The sequence below is a fragment of the Dendropsophus ebraccatus genome, chromosome 1 (genome assembly GCF_027789765.1).
Source record: "Dendropsophus ebraccatus isolate aDenEbr1 chromosome 1, aDenEbr1.pat, whole genome shotgun sequence".
Taxonomy (NCBI): domain Eukaryota; kingdom Metazoa; phylum Chordata; class Amphibia; order Anura; family Hylidae; genus Dendropsophus; species Dendropsophus ebraccatus.
The window spans coordinates 86,628,354-86,649,972 of record NC_091454.1 but is presented as its reverse complement, the minus strand read 5'-3'; the positions used below and the strand labels follow the sequence as shown (position 1 = coordinate 86,649,972).

The 21,619-nt window shown below is 43.7% G+C and overlaps 1 protein-coding gene across 3 annotated transcripts in view; it reads left to right on the top strand.

Annotated features, from left to right (window-relative positions):
- The window catches only part of NR2C1 (nuclear receptor subfamily 2 group C member 1), a 41,764-nt gene extending 31,462 nt beyond the window's left edge, over positions 1–10,302 (top strand). For all 3 annotated transcript variants that reach the window (XM_069974279.1, XM_069974270.1, XM_069974274.1), the window contains exons 12-15: positions 633–769; positions 5,894–6,031; positions 9,297–9,402; positions 9,494–10,302. In XM_069974279.1, the coding sequence (XP_069830380.1) occupies positions 633–769; positions 5,894–6,031; positions 9,297–9,402; positions 9,494–9,668 (556 nt within the window). In that variant the 3' untranslated portion in view covers positions 9,669–10,302. The remainder of the gene's footprint in view (positions 1–632; positions 770–5,893; positions 6,032–9,296; positions 9,403–9,493) is intronic.
- The last annotated feature ends 11,317 nt before the right edge of the window (positions 10,303–21,619 follow it).

Here is a 21,619-nt window from a genome sequence, read left to right as displayed (position 1 = left end):
TAGAGAAGTTAGAGAAAATTTAACTTAACCCCTGAATATTTCAGTGGATTCGTTGTTGACTGAAGGATAGATATCAGAAGGTTGTTGTTAATGGTGTATATTCTGAGCAGAGACCGGTTACAAGTGGTGTGCCACAAGAGTCTTTTCTGGATCCTATTCTGTTTAATATGTAAGTGACATAGGAGAAGGTTTAGTAGGTAAGGGTTGTCTTTTTTCTGATGACACAGAAGTGTGCAATAGGGTTTATGTTCCTGGATTTAAGCTTTACTAGATAAGTGGTTTAAACAATTGCCAATTTGGCCTTCCCTTAGCCTTCAAGCAAGGAGTATTATACGAAAGTGTGTGCATTGTTGCATGGCAACAGCTGGGTCACGGTTCCTCCTACACTGGTTTTGGTGGTGTCTTACTGGGTTGAAGGCCGAAATAAAGATTGATGTTTTCAGCATTTAAGGACGTCACTCAAGCCAGTGTGGAAGGAATGATGGTGTGGTCAGATGACTGGAAAAGACAGAGGAGGAATTCCTGTAACTTTAAAAGCCTCATTTATTTTAATTTATCTTATAACATATTGTGTTAATCAGAATTCTGTACAGCCTACTTACTATGTATGTATATTGTTTGTTTCTTACTAGGCAAGAGGTCAGCATCTCTCTAGTGAAAGCTTGCTGGAATGAACTGTTTTCTCTTGGTCTTGCTCAGTGCTCCCAAGTGATGAATGTGTCAACTATACTAACAGCGTTTGTTAATCACCTGCACGGCATGCAGCATGGTAAGAGCCTCTGCTTACATTCAAACCATAGGGGAATGACGTAATATTGAAACCTCACAGGGCTAATTTACTAATACTGTCTAATTCTTAGACAGTGTAAGCTTAGATCAGTCAAAAAATGAACCAGGGTTGTTATTGTTGCTTAGGCTGGTTAATAAGTTTGGCTCCTCTTTAGACTGTCTAGCTGAAAGTGAACCAATCAGCCCAATTGGGCTGATATGGTTCCCTGGAGCACTGTATAAGGCTCCTGTGCAGCCCGCGGCACGTACCGCCTTTATACAGCCTGTTACTGGCCTCTCTACCTGTGACTCATCCCCTCCGAGCACGCTGACAGGCAGAGAGTAGTGACTACACACAGACAGGGAGCCGCCCAGATGACTAAATTTTCTCCCGTATAAACCTGATGCTGTGGCCGGTATGTGTCGAAGGCTGCACGGGAGCTTTATACAATGCTTCATCGAACCATATCAGTTTAATTGGGCTTTCTGGTTCCCTTTAAAGTGTAACTTGTCATTTAAATGTAATTTTTCAGAAATCAATAAATGTCAATAGTACAATCGATTTTAAGAAACCATGTAATAGGTTTTATTTAGCAAAAGTGTTTCCTTCTGTACTCAAAAAAAAACTGTTGTTTTTTTTTACCTCCCCCCTCACTTTAGAAGAAGCAGGATTTCTGTGTCTATTATGCTCTATGGAGAGGGGAAGGGTCGAGAAGAGTGAGTGAGTGAGCATGGAGCAAAGAAATAGCAGTCTTGCACAACACCCAGCAATCTTCTCTCACCAAGTTCCTAAAAAAGTGCTGACCTTTCTGACCTCTGAATCCAGTGTTTTAGATGCCCAGACAGTCTACAAACAGCTGACCTTCATGTCTCCTCTTCCTGCTCACTCATCTCCCACGGCCTCTCCCCCCTCCATAAGATATAATGGACACAGCAGAACCCGTCTTCACTGGCTTCTCTGTAATAAAGACTGATTTGCCTGATAATTAACAGATAAGTAGTGAGGGGGGAGGCTGGGAGATTGCTTTTTGAGTACAGAAAGAGGCTTTATAGCCTAATAAAACCTATTACATTTTTTTTTTTAAATCACAAAATTAAAATTCCGCTGTGGGTATGTAACCCTATTGAAAATCACAGTAGCAGGATTTGCAGCGGATTTCGCTGCAAACTTGCAGCATAATATCTGCTGCGAATCTGGTATGTGTGAAGCTACCCTTAAAGGGGTAGTTAAGCAGAAAAAAATAAAAAGATAAAAATCTTTCAAATCAACTGTAGCCAGAAAGTGCTTGAGATTTGTAATTTATTTTATTAAAAAAAGTCTTCCAGTACTACTTAGCTGCTGTATGTCGTGCAGAAAATTGTATTATTTCCAGTCTGGAGAGCAGGAGAGGGTTCCCCCCCCCCCCAATCTTTATTTATTGAAATTTTTCAGTTTTTATAACAAGACATTAAGAAATACAGAGAGAAAAGGGGAAAGGGTTTGTAGACCCTATTGCAAATTCAGTTTAAGGGTATATTCACACGGACGGGCTCGCAGCGAGATTCTCGCTGCGAGCCCGGCAGGTCCTGGCAGTTCCCATACACTACATACTTGCTGCTGTCTAAACGACCGCAGCGAGTATGTAATTATACCGCCCTTAACCCCTTCTGCTCCCCCGCTGTGTATATACTTTACCTGTCCTCGCTGCACGGGTCCGGCGTCCTGCTCTCCCGCCCGGCCAATCAGTGGCTGCGGCTGGGCAACACACTGATTGGCCGGACAGGAGAGCAGGACGCCGGACCCATGCAGCGAGAACAGGTAAAGTATATACACAGCGGGGGAGCAGAAGGGGTTAAGGGCGGTATAATATACTCGCTGCGGTCGTTTAGACCGCAGCAAGTACGTAGTGTATGGGAACTGCCAGGACCTGCCGGGCTCGCAGCGAGAATCTCGCTGCGAGCCCGCCCGTGTGAATATACCCTAAAACTGTACACAAATATACAAGTACACAATGAAGATACAAGTTACCAATTCTCCCAATGCGTTGGTCTCTGAACGAGACCCTTTTCAGTGACATGGGTTGCAGAAGAGGTTTATTGTGGGGATTTGCTACTGCTTTGTACAGTTCCTGTCACAGACAGAGGTGGCAGCAGAGAGCACTGTGTCAGGCTGGATTTGATACATCACTTTCTGCAGGGCATCATAGTTCAGTGATGGCTAACCTTGAGACTCCAGCTGTTGCAAAACTACAATTCCCATCATACCTGAGTGGCCAAATCCATTTCTTTGGTTGTTCAGGCATGATGGGAAGCTGGAGTGTCAAGGTTAGCCATCACTGTCATAGTTGGAGACACTTTGGTCATAACCACTTGAAGTCCCAGTACTTTGAAATATGCTTTAAATAATGGTTTAGTGCTTGAGAGTGGATCTTGCATTGCCAAAAACACTATGAAAGTACAGCGGTCCCTCAACATAAGATATTAAAGGGAACATGTCACGTGGTGTTCCGGGGCAGAGCCTTCCCGACCCCCCTAGGTGAAGCCCTGGATACTTACTCTTTCCTGGACCTGGTCCCGGGACGGAGATATCGGAAGCCGTGTGTGCGCTCACCAGAGATGAGTCCCACTCCCATAGAAAATGACGGCTCCAGTCATTTTCTATGGACGTCGGACTCACCTCTGGTAATTAGCATATAGTGCATGCTCAGCTTCCGATGGTGATATCTCTGTCCCTGGACTGGGTACAGGAGCGGGACGTCCAGGAAATAGTACGTATCCAGGGCTCCACCGGGGGGGTCGGGAGGGCTTTACCCCGCCACACCGCGTGACAGGTTCCCTTTAATTGGTTCCAGGACAACCATTGTATGTTGAAAATAATGTTTATGTTGAGACCAACATTTTATGGAAAACTGGTAATTGGTTCTGAATCCCCTAAAATGTCACCCCAAAATGAGAAAAAAATAAGATTTAAAGGAAAATAAGAAGATAATTAATATAGGTAAACAAGTCCTTATATACAACAGTCAGAAAGAGTGACTGGAGACTGTAAATTACTTTCTAAGTAGAAGATGGGAGCGTCTTCAGGGTCCTGTACAGATCACCCAGAAATATAAAATGAAGCCATCCTCACCTGGTGCCCAAAGGAGCAACTCATCCTGGCACAGGTAAAGAGCAGCACAGGACATGTAGTATCACACTTTTCTCTAGAGAATCACTACTAGACAGACAACCAATGCATGCATTTCAGTAATACTGGGGTTTTACCAGTAAAATGGCCAGTCTCATTGGTTGATCATCCTGTTAGTCACATGTGCCGCAGATCCTGACTGTCTGTAGCATTGTATGTTGAGTCTGGTCTCAAGTTACGATGGTCCAGAAAGGACCATTTTATGTTGAAAATATTGTATCCTGAGGCCATTGTAAGTTGAGGGAACTAATATCGATAAAGCAATTCCTTACATACAACAGTCAGAAAGAACTACTGGAAGCTGTAAATCACTTTCTTTGTAGAAGACCGGAGCATGTTCACGTTTCCTGTCGCGATCATACAGGGTCCCAGAAAAATAAAATAAAGCCACCCGTACCTGGTGCCCAAAGGAGCAGCTCACCCTGGCACAGGTAAAGAGCAGCACAGGACATGTAGTATCACACTGTACTATAGGGAGGGGATACCTAGCAGCCAGTCACTGCATCCACTTCAGTAATCCTGGGATTTTGCCAGTAAAATGCCCACTTTCATTGGTCGATCATCTAGTTTTTTTTTTTTTTTGTTTTTTACATGTGCCGCAGATCTGGACAGTCTGTAGCATTGTATGTTGAGTCTGGTCTCAAGTTACGATGGTCCAAAAAGGACCATTGTATGTTAAAAATATTGTATCCTGAGGCCATTGTAAGTTGAGGGATCACTGTATACAATTGGCTCTGGGGTCAGGGGGGCTACATAGAATAACATTCAAGGTGTGTGCACTGGTGACTGTAATCCCAACATAGTAGATTTTGTATGTGGTGTAATTCATCTGTCTATCCTGATGGTCTGTAGCCCTTGTTTCATTTTCTTTTTAAATGTATTGTTGTATTGTGCATTGGCTGATTGCTTTGCTTTATTATGTTGAAAGAGGGTTGTTTGTTTGTCTATATTTACCATTGAACTGACTGGCTGTGTTTAACTGTTTGCAGTCGCATTAAAATTGGAATAGCCCTCCTAAAAAATATACTTTTTACTGCCTAATATTGTTCATAGGGTGTCTATGGGTAATGGAGAGCCCCTTCTATTTGTTGAAATTATTGAGGCTTAAACTGTTAGGATCAGATTTATCTCCAGTCCTAGTTGTATGTTATAGCAGGGATTCTGCTGCTTAAAATCATGAGTACAGTGTGGTCATAGTTGCTACACAGTCAGCTTTCAACTGAAACAGAGACGAGGTGTGTTAGACTGTACTAACAATGTAAATAATGTATATATTGAGGTGTTGTTCATGCCTCATTATGCCAATAATTCTGTATGCTTTTGTTTTCCCCCTCATCGTCACTGCCTTTTTGTGTAATAAAGCACATAGAATTGTTAGGGTGTGAGGAAAGGTGTGGATTGGAGCATGCCGAATGATAGGAGGAACAGAGCACAATTAATTTTTATATTTGTTGATTCATTTAGTGTTAGGTTGTTGATTTCCGCTCAAGGCTCATTGAGTGAGTAAGCACGGATGTAAAAATGATTGTTATTGGCTGAACATCTTTCTGTCTAAACAGGAGGTGTGCAGCTGATAACAATGCATGTCAATGGTCTCTCAAAGTGTACAGCCAGGCTGCATGGTCTCTCGTGCCTTGTAAAGCATCTGCAAGCAAGCGCTGTTCTCACTGATTGGCGCTAGTTTGTAGCAGTACATGGCTGCATAAAGCAGGATGTCACATGCCTTATTGAGCAGGAGGTGTGTTTGGAGCTGTACTGGGCAAAGTTACAGCGCCAACTTCAAGCTGCCTTTAGCTTTAATGAAAATCTAAAAGTCGATTCATAAGGAATGGGAAATCTAAAGGGAAAGGACTTGGCATTTTTCCAAAATAACTACCATGTATGACAGCAGCTGACTTAGCGAGTTGTTCTGTTAGTAGCAGATGTATACAACAAACATAATGTGATCTTTTCTCACAGATAAACTTACTGGAGACAAATTAAAGTTGGTCATGGACCACATCTTTAAACTTCAAGACTTCTGCAATAGCATGGTTAAACTTGGACTTGATGGATATGAGTATGCCTACCTGAAAGCAATTGTCCTATTTAGTCCAGGTATGTGACTTTCGTCTTGTTACAGAGTTCTGTTATCAAGAATTGCAGTACTTACAGACTTTGTCATATTCCTTTTATATTACCTTATTTGTTCATTTTATTTTGTCCGTCTCCTGTTTCAAAAGCAGCTCTTTGATTGTATGGAGTTTAGTTATTATTATCGGTTGTTTATACAATTCAGAGTTTGGATATAATTTCTGTGTACATCTATTTATAATTATTTTGTAAGTTAATTTCAATATGTAATATTCCATCAATTTGTGACTAGTGTACAGTAGTATACAATAATCATTAAACAGCTTCAAAGGCACTAATTTTGAATTTGGATTTTTTGTTTGGCTTCTTGCTTGCATACTTCCCACTGTAAACCTGCAGGAGACTTAGACACACAATGGGAGTGTAATTCAGAAAGTCATGAGTGGGCCCGAAACAAGGTCTTGGTGGGCGCATAAAGGCACAATATAATGTAATGATAAGCACAGCTTTTTAAAGAGTACCTGTCATTAGAATAAATCTTTGACATGTGAAATGTTTTCATCAGTCTGGGTCTTAGTGATCAGACCGCGACCAATTAGCAGAACAAGTCAGGAGAAGTATGTGCTGTCAGGTTTTCCTCTTCCTGTTCTATGTCTGTCCATCCTGGATGGCCCCTTAGACTTGACATATAACACAGAGATGGGAGAGAAGGAGCTGTACATGGACTTTTACTAGCTTGTTTTCCTGATCAGTCACAGTCTGAACACACTCTAAGGCTTTGTTCCCACAATGTTTTTCAAATGGCCATTGTTTGATACTCAGAACCAAAGCCATTATTTTTAGTATCAAATAACGGCCATTGTTTAACATACTTGGGCGGCTGTCATTGCAATGACGGCTGCTGGTACATTTTTCAAGTTTGTTTGCCATGGCCACTTTTTTATACCCTTTTAGTTTTGTCTATTTTAAAGTGTACCTGTCATCATAAACAAAAACTTTTGACGTGTCAGAGACATGTCAAAAGTATTGATCGGTCCAGGTCTGAGTGTTCAGACCTGTACCAATCTTAAGAACGAGCCGGCAGAAGATGCACTAAGCGTGGTCCTCCCCCAGCTCCATGTCAGACTATGAGTCAGCCTTCTAATGCAAGTCAGTGGAGCCCAACTCTCTGTGGTAGAGTAGGGAGCAGATCACACTGCAGAGCGATCCTCTCCTGCTTATTCTCACAATTGGTACGGGTCTGAACACGCGGACCTGGACCGTCAAAACTGTTGACATGTCTCTGACATCACAGAAAAACTTGGTATGACAGCATCTAATAATGAAGTAATGGTGAATCTTTATTTATGCACCACACACAGTGGCAACATTTCAACCCTGTTGGGTCTTTCTAAAGCCTGAGAAAAGGCTTAAAGCGACTCTGTACCCACAATCTGACCCCCACAAACCACTTGTACCTTCTGATAGCTGCTTTTAATCCAAGATCTGTCCTGGGGTCCGTTTGGCAGGTGATGCAGTTATTGTCCTAAAAACAACTTTTAAGCTTACAGCCCCGTGCCCTATGGGCGTGGCTTAGAATATCTGTGACCTAACTTTGCACCACCCCTCCGTCCCTCCTCCCCACTCTCTTCATCATTAGGAATGCCACTGAAACATTTTCTCCATGCTGAACATTTGCACAGGTGTCTTAACGATTCAGCCCATGTGCCAGGCTAACAGCTGACGAATAGTAGGCAATCTGCCTGGAGCATTCCTTATGATGAGGAGGGACAGAGAGGTTGTGCCAGCCTAATGCATACACAATCTAGGCCACTCCCGTAGGGCAGGGAGCTGCCAGTTCAAAAGTTGTTTTTTAAGACAATAACTGCATCACCTGCCGAACGGATCCCAGGGGAGATCTTGGATTAAAAGCAGCTATCTGAAGGTACAAGGGGTTTGGGGGGGGGTCAGATTGTTGGTACAGAGTCGCTTTAAGAAAGACCCAATAGGGTCAAAATGTTGCCAATGTGTATGATGCTTGAAAAGAAAGATTCACCATATCTGTACTATTGGTTGCTGTCATACCAAGTTTTTCTGTGATGTTGAACAGTCTCTGCTTGGGATTGGAGGTCCTCTGACGTGCCTCCCACCATTACAAGAAAACATTTGTGATCGTACCATTGGACATTTGACATTTTTCTTTATGTCTCTGACACGTCAAACGTTTTTGTTGTTTTTTTAATGATGACAGATATTAATATATCAGAAATTATGGTGAAAGGCTGGTGAAAAAAATCAATGTGTAAGCAACGTTAAATATAGGGCTCTAAATAACGGCCACAAGTTAATGATACAAACATTTAATTTGGTGGCCGTTGCCGGCCATTATTTTTTTTACCAACAACCATTTCCAAAGATTTCAATGTTAAACATTGAAGAATGACAACAACGGGGATTATTTTGTGTAAAATAAAGTAAAGTGTTGGCCATTTCTTTTACAGCATATGAACATAGCTTTAGGGTGGGTTCACATATACCATATCCACAGCCGATTTAAACGCTGCAAGTTCGCAGCAAAATCCACAGCGGATCCTTAACTGTCATTTTCAGTGAGATTCCATACTCACAGTGGGATTGTCATCCTGCTGCGAGTATAGAATCTAATTGAAAATGACAGTTAAAAACCCGCAGCTGATTTCTCAGCGTAAAATCCGCTGAGGATATGGTATGTGTGAACCCATCCTTAGGGTGCCCTCACACACACCGGATCCACAGCAGATCTGCAGCAGATTTGATGCTGTGTTCAGTCTTTTAGATCTAATCTGCTGCGGATCCGCAGCAGAAATTCCGCTGCGATGCGGATACAAGTGGGAAATTTAAAAAAAAGTTTCACTGAGAGTTGCTGAACCACTCTTTAAGGGTGCGTTCACACGTACAGGATCTGCAGCAGATTTGATGGTGCAGATTTGAAGTTGCAGATTCAATGCAAAGTAACTCTGGCCCATCAAATCTGATGCAGATCCTGTACGTGTGAACGCACCCTTAAGGAGGTATTGCCATCGATGAAAGTTTTGTTAGGTGACAGGGAATTCAAAAGAAAGCAATTTACAAATGCAGGATAGGTGTTTGAGGTGGGGGGTCCTGTTATCCCATAGTTAATTTGAATAGTCAGACATGCATACTGCTTATCCATTTGACTCTGTGACTGATGCAGGTAGCCAAATGCCATATTAATCTATCATCATTAGGGTAAAAACCCTTAAATTCTGTAAATCCCATATTTTATCTTGTACGGTAAATTTATTTATAGATCACCCTGGATTGGAAAACCCATCTCACATTGAAAAACTCCAAGAAAAAGCCTATATGGAATTTCAAGATTATGTCACCAAAACATACCCAGATGATACTTACCGGTAAGCTGTTGTTATAGCGTGTGTATGTCTATAGGTATATTTTTTTCTTTTATAGTTTTTAGACACCACTAAATTCTCTTTCTATTCCTAGGCTTTCTCGACTCTTACTACGATTGCCAGCACTGAGACTAATGAGCGCTGCAGTTATGGAGGAGCTCTTCTTTGCAGGCCTTATTGGAAATGTGCAAATTGATAGTATTATTCCATATATTTTGCGTATGGAAAACACTGACTACAACAGCCAGATTGTTGGAATCACTGTATAGCATATGTGTAAGATACAAACCAGGACTTGGAAAGCATTTTGTTATTGATAACTTTTTAGAAAGAAGATGCACAAGATATTGAAGTATGTGTAAAACTTTGCTTTGAATATCTTCAGGTATCTTTTGTCTTTTTCTGTCAATAGGTTACTTGTGCCTTTTTGGCGCGGTGTATATATTAACAAATATATATATAAATATAGACATGTTTATATTGTCGTGAATGGCCTATGGCTACGTAGTCAAATATACTGAAAGCAGTGCTTTTACCCCCCCAAAAATATCCTGTCATGGTACACTGCAATATAATTTCTTAAAACAAAACCATGTTTTTATTGCGACTTAGTGTTGCGTGCCTTGTCTGGGTGCTTACTGAACTGTAGCAGCAGGTTTGTAAGAGACCCAAGCATATTTTAGACTGTTTGGCAATTCTAAACTTGAAGTTTTTTTTTTAAATATTGAAAATCTTGTATGTATTCTCTAAGAATCACAGAACTAACTTAAAAGAGAGAACTTTCATTTCAAAAAATGTCTCCTTGTTCCTGCATGGAATAAAAATGCATTTCCTTATTTTATTGTTGTTGTGACATTAGTTGTAAACAAGTTAAAGACAGTGTGTAATATATTTTAAATATTATATTCATTTATTATTATTATTATTATTGGTCATCCATTTGAATTATGAATATTAGCTGCCGATTCAGCTCTATATTAAAGCAGCATAGTCTGAACAATGGTACATTATGTTTTTAATGCTTAGGTATTGTTTAGCTGTAAGGCCTCCGGCACACCGCTGTTTGGCTCTGTAGTGCCTGGTCACTTAGCAAAAGTTTGGTGCATATCTAAAGTCTATAGAGTTTAGACCACAGATGGGATCAAAATAGGACATGCAGTATATTTTTGTGTTGTGAGCTCCAAACAAATGTACAGACCATGGTATCCACAACCTTGTGCATCGGCCCACAGATTATAACAGAACCCATACTGTGGACCGCAAATTACATCAGTGTGCAAAGGGCCTAAGGCAGTAAACTTGTTACCATTATATTCAATGGACTGCACTGAACCATTATTTTAAGGTTAATGTCATTGTCATTGTGTGTCAAACCTTAAATGGGCACTGTCACCTCCAAAATGACATGAAACGTTGTACAGACATCACAAAATTTAGGTGGGGGTGGAGTGATTAAACGCCCACGCTTACTAGAACAAGCCAAGAGAGCAAGTTCTGAGACTGTCTCCTGTTTAATGTGCAGAGCGGGATGAAGCCCAGAAATGCTTTATATACTTTACTGCTTTCTTCCAGGAACAGAAGCTCTCCCGTCCCTTAGTTTGGGTGTGATATTGCTCTCCCTTTTACAACTGAATTGTAATACTACACACAGCCTGAGGACAGGGGTGGAGCTGTTTTTGCAAGAAAGTAGCTGTGCTTTTTCTTATCCCGCATAACCCCTTTAAAGTATACCTGTAAAGTTGCGTAGGACCAAAATCTTTGGCTCCATTGTGGAGTGACTAAGTCCACCCTGGGCTGTTATCTATCCAATGCCCAGTCAGTTCTCATTGGGAAAGGGCTTATTCATGGAACTCGCTCAGCGTTGTACGGTTGCCTTAGCAACTGTACTGCCCAGAATAGCATGCGTCTCTCAACGCTGGACCTGAAGACTGCACAGAAGAGAAATCCCCAATGCTGATGACAACTTTATAGAGGGATGAAGATGCTGAGCTCAGGAACACGCTTTTCTATTACTTTATAGCGTATTTTCATGTGAAAAGCTGTTCATGTGCTGGCCGGGCTTATAGAGAAAACCATGGAGGCCTGCTTTCCCCCAACTGCTCATAGACTTGTAAACCGCCCTACCACTAAGTTCATACATGGGAATGGCTGTCATCCGAATCTGTAGAAATATGCTGGTTCACAGTTGGTCAAGAGGAATAAAATGGTCTGTTTATTTATTGACAGGTATCTCTATATGCAGATTTACAGAGGAATGGCTGGCAACAGAATAATACCAGAGTGAGCTGATATATAAATCCTGACAAGTCCTAACGATTCTCTTATGGGTGTGTTCCCACGTCCCTGGTTCCCGTGCATGGCGCCACTCTCTCACTGAGCACCAGCCTGGCATAAAGCACTGGAGGCGTGCAGACCGGCCCCCAGTGTGACTAAACCCGCTTCCCTTTATGATGCAGCTCCATTATCAATAGAGCCGTGTTGTAGAGAGGAGTACTTCAGTGCCTCATGCCTGTCTGGTGCTTGGTAATAAACCGGAACCGGGCGGCGTTTCAAAAAAAAAAAAAGAACCATAGCACCAGCATCTCCAAGCTGGTCTGTTCATGTAAAAAAAAAAAAAGCACTGTACTAGTGGTACATTCGCTTCAAGTTCAAGTATACAGGAAATATATATCTACTGACTAGAATAAAAAAATAAACAAAACACTATTTGCACTAAATTCACAGGTCTTAATTGTTTGCTAGAAATTTTAAATGTTGTGTTAGGGTTGGAATTGACTAACAGAGGCTATCCAGCTCTAAAGGGAATCTGTCATCTGTAATTCATGTTCCAAAGTGCTGGCACTGTTAGCTGTTAGAGCCAGGAGACGCACAGCACCTTTCTTATATCTGGATGTGCTTCCATTATGTAGAAAATGCCAAAGAGGTGTTTCCAAAAAGCCTTGAAGCCTCCTCCCATCCCTGACAGTTAGGCCGCATTCACAATTTTCTGTAACTGCAGTCCATGTGTGGACGTTGTGCTAGGGACCGGACCTCTGAATTCCTGGCATCATCAGTTATTATGATACTTTGTAATACCGTACAGAATGGTGCGTTTTCTTACCCTAGTAGCTCTCCAAACAGTTTTAGAACAGTTTGGAACATGAACTGCAGCTGACACATTCATATAAAAACTGATTGCTTATCCTCAGGATAGACTATCTGTATAATATTAGTGGGGTCCAACTCCTGACATCCCTGCTGGAAAGTTCAAGCAACACTGGTATGTTCAAATCTGTTTTATTCGTCTGAATGAGCTTCAGTCTGCATGGCTTTCCTTAAAGGGTTATTCTCATCTGAGCTTGTATTATCCCATTAATAGGATAGGGAATAACAAGCTGATCACTGCTCCACTGTGCCTGCGCTCTATTCTTTACTTACGGGGCTTCCAATTTCTGCACCTAGCCTTTTGGTAACCCCTGTAGAGAATGGGTGCGGAGTGTTCCATTAACTGTGAGGCAATTGCATCCCTGTTCTCGGATGTGTGTGTGTGTGTGTGGGGAGGGGGTCTCAGCAAAGAAACTCCCATCAATCAGCTTGTTATGACAAGCTCAAATGGAAATGCCCCTTGAAAATCCTATCAGAAAGTTTTGTCACAAATTACCTAATGTGAACATGCTTTTACAGCCATTTGCTTAGGTATGCAGTGTGGATGTCTTTGCTGCTGGGGGGTCACAAAGGAGAAGGACATTACTTCTAAACACCAATAAAGAGCTAAAGCTTTACATAAGGACTGCATCCTGTAAGATTTCTTTAACACCTTTAGCACTTACCTGTTATTACACAGCAGGAGGGGTATTATGATCTCTTAGGCCCCATGCTTATGTATACAGACTATAGGGGGAGATTTATCAAATGGTGTAAAGTAAAACTGACTCAGTTGCCCCTAGCAACCAATCAGAATCCAACTTTTATATTCTAAATGTCTGTGAGAAATAAAAAGTGTAATCTGGTTGCTAGGGGCAACTGAGCCAGTTTCACTTTCACCAGTTTGATAAATCTCCCCCAATATGTTCTGTATGGTGCCTAGAAGCAATGTGACTTATGTAATATTACTGTTATACATTATGCCTGTATTTTCTTTAAACATGTAGGTACTGTGGGCCTATAGCTGGCTATGGCATCTGTACCGTGTTGCAGATTAATACGGATCTGTGTGCATGCGCTGTTTAAATTCATTGCTTTGAAGAGCTGCAACATTGTCCTGATCAGGACTGTTGTATCAATAAAACGCATGTCCTCACTTCTTATATTGCCTATTCAACATTTTACTAAGTTTAACTATTCTTGCCATTAAATGGAAGAAGACCTTTAGATCTTATTGAAGTAACATTTTTGGACTAGTGAGGGAAAAAATTGAAATCTTTACATCACTCAAGATTTTATATGGGGGGAAAAAAAGATGACTTTTCAAGTACAGATCATCTGGGTTGCAAAATGCCTTTAAAGGGGTTGTCCGGCGAAAAAAATTATTCACAGAATAACACACATTAAAAAGTTATACAACTTTGTAATGTATGTTATGTCTGTGAATGGCCCCCTTCCCCGTGTTTCCCCCCACCCACGCTAGACCCGGAAGTGTGGTGCATTATACTCACCGCATGTCGTGTCGTCCACGGTCTCCGATCGTCAGCAGTGACGTCTTCTTCGTAAGTTCGGCGGATCTTCCCGAGTGCCGGCCGCCCTCTGCAGCGTCATCCGAAGCTCAGCCGCGATTGGCTGAGCATAACTGTGCTCAGCCAATCGCGGCTGAGCAGCTGATGACGTGGCCGCGTCATCAGCCGCTCAGCCGCGATTGGCTGAGCACAGTTATGCTCAGCCAATCGCGGCTGAGCGGCTGATGACGCGGCCACGTCATCAGCTGCTCAGCCGCGATTGGCTGAGCACAGTTATGCTCAGCCAATCGCGGCTGAGCTTCGGATGACGCTGCAGAGGGCGGCCGGCACTCGGGAAGATCCGCTGGCCTCCCGAAGAAGACGTCACTACTGAAGATCGGAGACCGTGGTCGGCACGTGACAGGTAATGTATAGCGCACCACACTTCCGGGTACACGGGTGGGGGTGGTGGGACACGGGGAAGGGGGCCATTCACAGACATAACATACATTACAAAGTTGTATAACTTTGTAATGTGTGTTATTCTGTGAATAATTTTTTTCGCCGGACAACCCCTTTAAATGCTATGTTACTTTACAACACGGGTGGCTAGCTAGCTGCTTTTTGGCATACTCATTTGTTCACATGGTCAGACAACACTGGTTCCGGTATACACACTGGGAACCTAGCACATATTGATTGGACCTACTTAACAATCAGCATGCTGATACCATCTACACCTTTTGCTAATCTTGGTGTCCAGTGCGCAAAATAACCTATAGAATAGCAATGTAAGTCCATGGGACTTTCTCAGTCTCGAGCGCAGAGAGAGAAGCGCTCAGCCACAAGCTTCTCTTCATGCTTGTTCAAGCAGTGTTTGGCAGACCCCAACTGATCGAAAATTTTAACAAATCAACATTAATTTATTTCTTTTAAGTGACACATCCACTCTAATGTCTTTAATCATACACTTTAATGTCTTTAATCAGAGCAGATGTGTTCTGAGACTATAAATCCTCAACATTTGCTTATTCTGTTTTTGTTTAGTCTTCTATAAAGATTATTTAATGTAGAAAAATTAGTAAATGCAGCCACAGAAACTTCAGGTTTGTTTAAGGTCCATTTACATTAGGCAGTCACCAAGTACCATGTACACACACAGTGCTCTGTGTACAAAAACCAAAATATACAGCAACGGACGTAGACGCATCTAAATTACACTTCTTTGGCAGAACAGGTTTACTTTTTAATAGTTTTTGCTTTTTTAAGTATTACAGGGTGTAGCCTGCTATGTTTGGCACTCCAAAATACTATGGATCCATCTCCATGGAACCCTTAAAAAAGACATACTGTATACTTCAATGGATGTGAACATCAAGACTAGAGTTGAGCAAATTACAGTAGTAATCTATTGAAGCATTTTATCTCTGCACTCCACTTATCAGCCTGCTGCCTTTTAAATCACTGTTGCTCCTCCTGGGTGCCTGGGAAAAGCTAGATCTTCTCCCAGTTTCCCAGGACTAAATCCAGCTTTTCCATGCATCGGGGGAGGAACGACACAGAGCGGCAGTGAGTTAAAAGGCAGCAGGCTGATGAGAGGATTGCAGGGATAACTAAATGCTTCTCTATTACTGTAAAATTGCTCATCTCTAATTAAGACCATGGGGGAGATTTCTTAAAGGGTGTAAAATATTTACAAAATATATTGTAAACTGCCCAAAGAAGCCAATCACTGCTCCTCTTTCATTTTACCAGAGCTGTAAGCTGAGCTGTGATTGGTTGCTGTGGGCAGTTTACTGTCTATATTTTACATCTGGGCCTCTGTGTTCATGTAACAGAAGATATCTGTGGAGATTACCTAAAATGTGTCAAAATTTGCAGAGGATTTCATACCAGTTGGTTAAAGGGGTAGTCCACCCAAAAAATTTTCTTTCAAATCAACTGGTGCCATAAAGTGCCAGAGATTTGTAATTCACTTCTATTAAAAAATCTTAAGTCTTCCAGTACTTATTAGCTGCTGTATGTCCAGCAGGAAGTGGTGTTTTCTTTCCTGTCTGACCCAGTGCTCTCTGTTGCCTCCTCTGTCCATGTCAGGAACTGTCCAAAGCAGGAGCAAATCCCCATAGAAAACCCCTCCTGCTCTCCAGACTGGAAATAATACAACTTCCTGTTGGGCATACAGCAGCTGATAAGTACTGGAAGTCTTGGAATTTTTAATAGAAGTAAATTACAAATCTCTGTCACTTCATGGCAGCAGTTGATTTGAAAGAAAATTTTTTTGGGTGGACTACCCCTTTAAATTACTAAGGCAAAATAGAGCATGCTGGAGATTTTACAATACACAATATGCTTAGATTTCTACAGATTTTATTTTCTGCTGCACAGTCAGCAATTACTTTACATGACCTGGGTGTTGAGCCATCCATAAACGTGACAACCTTTCTGCATCTCTTCCAATCAGTGTATAGATTCTTCCTTAGTAACTAAAATTACCATGTCTGCTGACACTTTCATGAAAGTCATGTATTGATTTCACAATAGGTAGTCTGTCAATGTGTATGTAAATATAGCTTAATTGTAAAAGAATGTGTAAATTTACTCTAAATGGCAACTGTAAATTCTATTTTCATTGTATTTTTTAAAAAAAATTGTATCTTTTTATGATAGAATAAAATTCTCATGTTTTTGTCCCATTATACGAATGTGCCCAAGTATGCTTTGTCAAGTTCTTGAGTCCCAGCCTACAGTTAAGTCCATGTGTCATCTGGCATTTCATGACCATATAGTGAACCTGAGGCTTACCCCAGTAAAAACTAAGTGGTTATGACCTGCCATATGACAGAAAAATACACCCCCCCCCCCCTCCAGTGTTTTATTTATCAGAATTTTAGGTTGTGAAAATGACAAATTACATATTTTTTCCCAAACATATATAGTTTAGCTCAAAATGGTTTTATGTTTTCACAAGAGTAAACTAAAAAAGAACACTACAATTTGGCAGAACCCTATATGTGGTCTTAAATTGCTGCTTGGACACTGCAGGGCTTTGATGGCAAGAAGTACCTTTTGGCATACAGATTTTGCTGGATTGGTTTGTAGTCACAATGTTGCGTTTGCATGGCATCTGAGGTGCTAATGCCTCAATTAGGGCTGGGCGATTAATCAAATTAATTCAATTAATTCGCCCAGAAGGGTAGAATCGATTTGATTTTTTGTGAAAATCGTAAATTCGATCTTCACAAAAAATCATTGCGGGCAGAGAAGGGCAGAGAAGCGCGGAGAGTCAGTCGGGCGGGCGGACGGGAGGTGCAGGTGCCGGGCGGGAGATGGAGGGCGGGCAGCACTGCGTGGAGGTGCCGGCCGGGCATGCGGTGCAGGTTACGGCCGGCGGGACGTGCGGGGGCGGCGCTGCGTGGCGGTGCCGGGCGGGCGGGAAGTGCGGCGAGGTGCAGGTCGGTCGGCAGTCCCCCAGAGCCGCGACCGACCTTCCCCAGCTGTACACATAGCGTTCCGTTCCCCTACCGGCCACACATGCAGGTCCCGGTCTCTGCAGGAGGCTGCAGGGACTGTAGTGGTGATAGCGTCGCTGCCATTACTGGAGCTGTACAGCAGGATCTTCACCCCTGATCCCGCTGTACAGCTCCAGTAATGGCAGCGACGCTATCACCACTACAGTCCCTGCAGCCTCCTGCAGAGACCGGGACCTGCATGTGTGGCCGGGGTGAGGGGAGGAGGGCTATGTGTACTCCTTTCCCAATCATTCCCAGCTGCCCCAGCCCCCCTCCATCTCCCCCAGTCGCCCTCCATCACCCCCAGTCCCCCTTCAGTCACCCCCAGTCCCCCTCCATCACCCCCAGTCCCCCTCCATCTCCCCCAGTCGCCCTCCATCACTCCCAGTCCCCCTTCAGTCACCCCCAGTCCCCCTCCATCACCCCCAGTCCCCCTCCATCACCCCCAGTCCCCCTCCATCACCCCCAGTCCCCCTTCATCACCCCCAGTCCCCCTCCATCACCCCCAGTCCCCCTTCATCACCCCCAGTCCCCCTCCATCACCCCCAGTCCCCCTCCATCACCCCCAGTCCCCCTTCATCACCCCCAGTCGCCCTCCATCACCCCCAGTCGCCCTCCATCACCCCCAGTCCCCCTCCATCACCCCCAGTCCCCCTCCATCACCCCCAGTCCCCCTCCATCACCCCCAGTCCCCCTCCATCACCCCCAGTCGCCCTCCATCACCCCCAGTCCCCCTTCAGTCACCCCCAGTCCCCCTTCAGTCACCCCCAGTCGCCCTCCATCACCCCAAGTCCCCCTTCAGTCACCCCCAGTCCCCCTCCATCACCCCCAGTCGCCCTCCATCACCCCCAGTCCCCCTTCAGTCACCCCCAGTCGCCCTCCATCACCCCCAGTCCTCCTTCAGTCACCCCCAGTCCCCCTCCATCACCCCCAGTCCCCCTCCATCACCCCCAGTCGCCCTCCATCACCCCCAGTCGCCCTTCAGTCACCCCCAGTCGCCCTCCATCACCCCCACTCCTTCAGTCACCCCCAGTCGCCCTCCATCACCCCCACTCCTCCTTCAGTCACCCCCAGTCGCCCTCCATCACCCCCACTCCTCCTTCAGTCACCTCCAGTCGCCCTCCATCACCCCCACTCCTCCTTCAGTCGCCCTCCATCACCCCCACTCCTCCTTCAGTCACCTCCAGTCGCCCTCCATCACCCCCACTCCTCCTTCAGTCGCCCTCCATCACCCCCACTCCTCCTTCAGTCACCCCCAGTCACCCTCCATCACCCCCACTCCTCCTTCAGTCACCCCCAGTCGCCCTCCATCACCCCCACTCCTCCTTCAGTCACCCCCAGTCGCCCTCCATCACCCCCACTCCTCCTTCAGTCGCCCCCAGTCGCCCTCCATCACCCCCACTCCTCCTTCAGTCGCCCTCCATCACCCCCACTCCTCCTTCAGTCGCCCTCCGTCGCCCTCCATCACCCCCACTCCTCCTTCAGTCGCCCTCCGTCACCCCCAGTCGCCCTCCGTCACCCCCAGTCGCCCTCCGTCACCCCCAGTCGCCCTCCGTCACCCCCAGTCGCCCTCCGTCCCCCCTAGCTGCCCATCTATACCTGTACTACTACAGCCCTCATCTGTACCTGTACTACCACACCCCTCATCTATACCTGTACTACCACACCCCTCATCTATACCTGTACTACCACACCCCTCATCTATACCTGTACTACTACTACACCCCTCATCTATACCTGTACTACTACTACACCCCTCATCTATACCTGTACTACTACACCCATCATCTTTACCTGTACTACTACACCCATCATCTTTACCTGTACTACTACTACTACACCCCTCATCTATACCTGTACTACTACAGCCCTCATCTGTACCTGTACTACTACACCCCTCATCTTTACCTGTACTACTACTACTACACCCCTTATCCACTATACCTCCACTACTAAACACACAAAGAAGATCTCCTATACTATATGGGGGCCCAGAATGGCACACAGGGGGCTTGTCTACTACAGGGGAGCACTGTTACAGTGAGAAGCAATACAGTTGTCTCAAATGTCATTAAAATAGTATCTGATGCTGCAAGGACAAAACTATTCTGTTTATTTAGCAAAAAGGAAAAAAAAATCGAGATTTAAATCGAGAATCGTCCAAAATTTTAAAAAAATCGAGATTTTATTTTTTGGCCATATCGCCCAGCTCTAGCCTCAATACTGATTAATACTGAAGTGATCCTAATGTCAGAAACTACAACACTAGAGATGAGTGACTTTACAGTGTTAAAGCAAAGCGCTTAGTTAGCTCGGCAGTCAGTTTTATCAGCCTGCTGCCTTTAAACTCTGTGTCGGGTGCCTGGAAATCCAGCTTTTCCAGGCACCCGGAGCGGAGCACTATGGAGTTCAAAGGTTAATAAAGCAACAGCCGAGCTAACGAAGCACTTTGCTTTAATACTGTAAAATCACTTATTTCTATACAACACCTTTAGGCCATGTTTACACACTGTCTTTTTTTTTTTTTTTAGTAAAATAACATTTTATTTTAATTTAAAATAGTGGGCGATGTTTTCAGTCTTTAATGATTTCCATTGAAGTCTATGGAAACAATGCCAGTTCACGCAATGCATAGAATAATGGCTGTTGTTAGCAGTGGCCGTTATTTAGTGAACAACAGTCATTATTTTAAGTTGTTCACAGGCAGATTTTTTTTTTTTAACGTCCTTTCACTGTCTTTTCAGAAAAAATTCAATGGACCTTTAAAGCGACTCACACAATCTTCCCACACCAAACCGCTTGTACCTTCGGATAGCTGCTTTTCATCCAAGATCTGTCCTGGGGTCCATTTGGCAGAAGATTCAGTTATTATCCTGAAAAAACAACTTTTAAACTTGCAGCCCTGTGTCAAACTGGCGTGGCCTAAAGTGTCTGTGCATAAGGCTGGCACAACCTCTCTGTCCCTCCTCCCCACCCTTTCATTAGGAATGCCCCAGGCAGGTATTCTCCTATTCATCAGCTGTGTGAGCATGGCACATGGGCTGGATCGTTAAGGCACCTGTGCAGTGTTCACTAAGAAAAATCCTGCCAGTGGCATTCCTAATGATGAAGAGGGTGGGGAGGAGGGATAGAGAGGTTGTGCCAGCCTAATGCACAGACACTCTAGGCCACGCCAGTTTGACACAGGGCTGGAAGTTTAAAGGGGTTATCCAGCGAAAAAAAATTTCTTTCAAATCAACTGCTATCAGAAAGTTATATAGATTTGTAATTTACTACTATTAAACAATCTCAAGTCTTCCAATACTTATTAGCTACTATATGTCCTGCAGGAAATGTTGTTTTATTTTCAGTCTGACACAGTGCTCTCTGCTGACATCTCTGGCCGAGACAGGAACTGTCCAGAGCAGGAGAGGTTTTCTATGGGGATTCATAGAAAACCGAGACAAAGTTCTTGTCTTGGCCAGAGATGTCAGCAAAGAGCACTGTGTCAGACTAAGAACATTTCCTGCATGACATACAGCAGCTAATAAGTATGGGAAGACTGAGATTTTTCAATAGAAGTAAATTACAAATCTAAAAAATTTTCTGACACCAGTTGATTTGAAAGAAAAAGTTTTTTGCTGGACAACCCCTTTAAAAGTTGTTTTTCAGAACAATAACTGCATCACCTGCCGAACGGAGCCCAGGACAGATCATGGATTAAAAGCCACTATCCGAAGGTACAAGCAGTTTGGGGGGGACAGATTGTGGGTACAGAGTTGCTTTAATGATAGCCACAACTAAAAGGGTGTTGAAAGCGGCCATCATTCAACCTAGTCAGTATCCTCCTCCACTCCAAGGCGGGTAAAACAGGCACAGGTTTCAAGAGGTAATAGTGATATAAAATTTATTAAAAGAATTATGCCAGCGACACAACGCGTTTCGAGACCAGTCTCTATCAAGTGTATTACACTTGATAAAGAGACCGGACCGGTCTTGAAACGCGTTGTCGCTGGCATAATTCTTTTAATAAATTTTATGATATTTTATATCACTATTACCTCTTGGACCTGCGCCTGTTTTACCCGCCTTGGAGTGGAG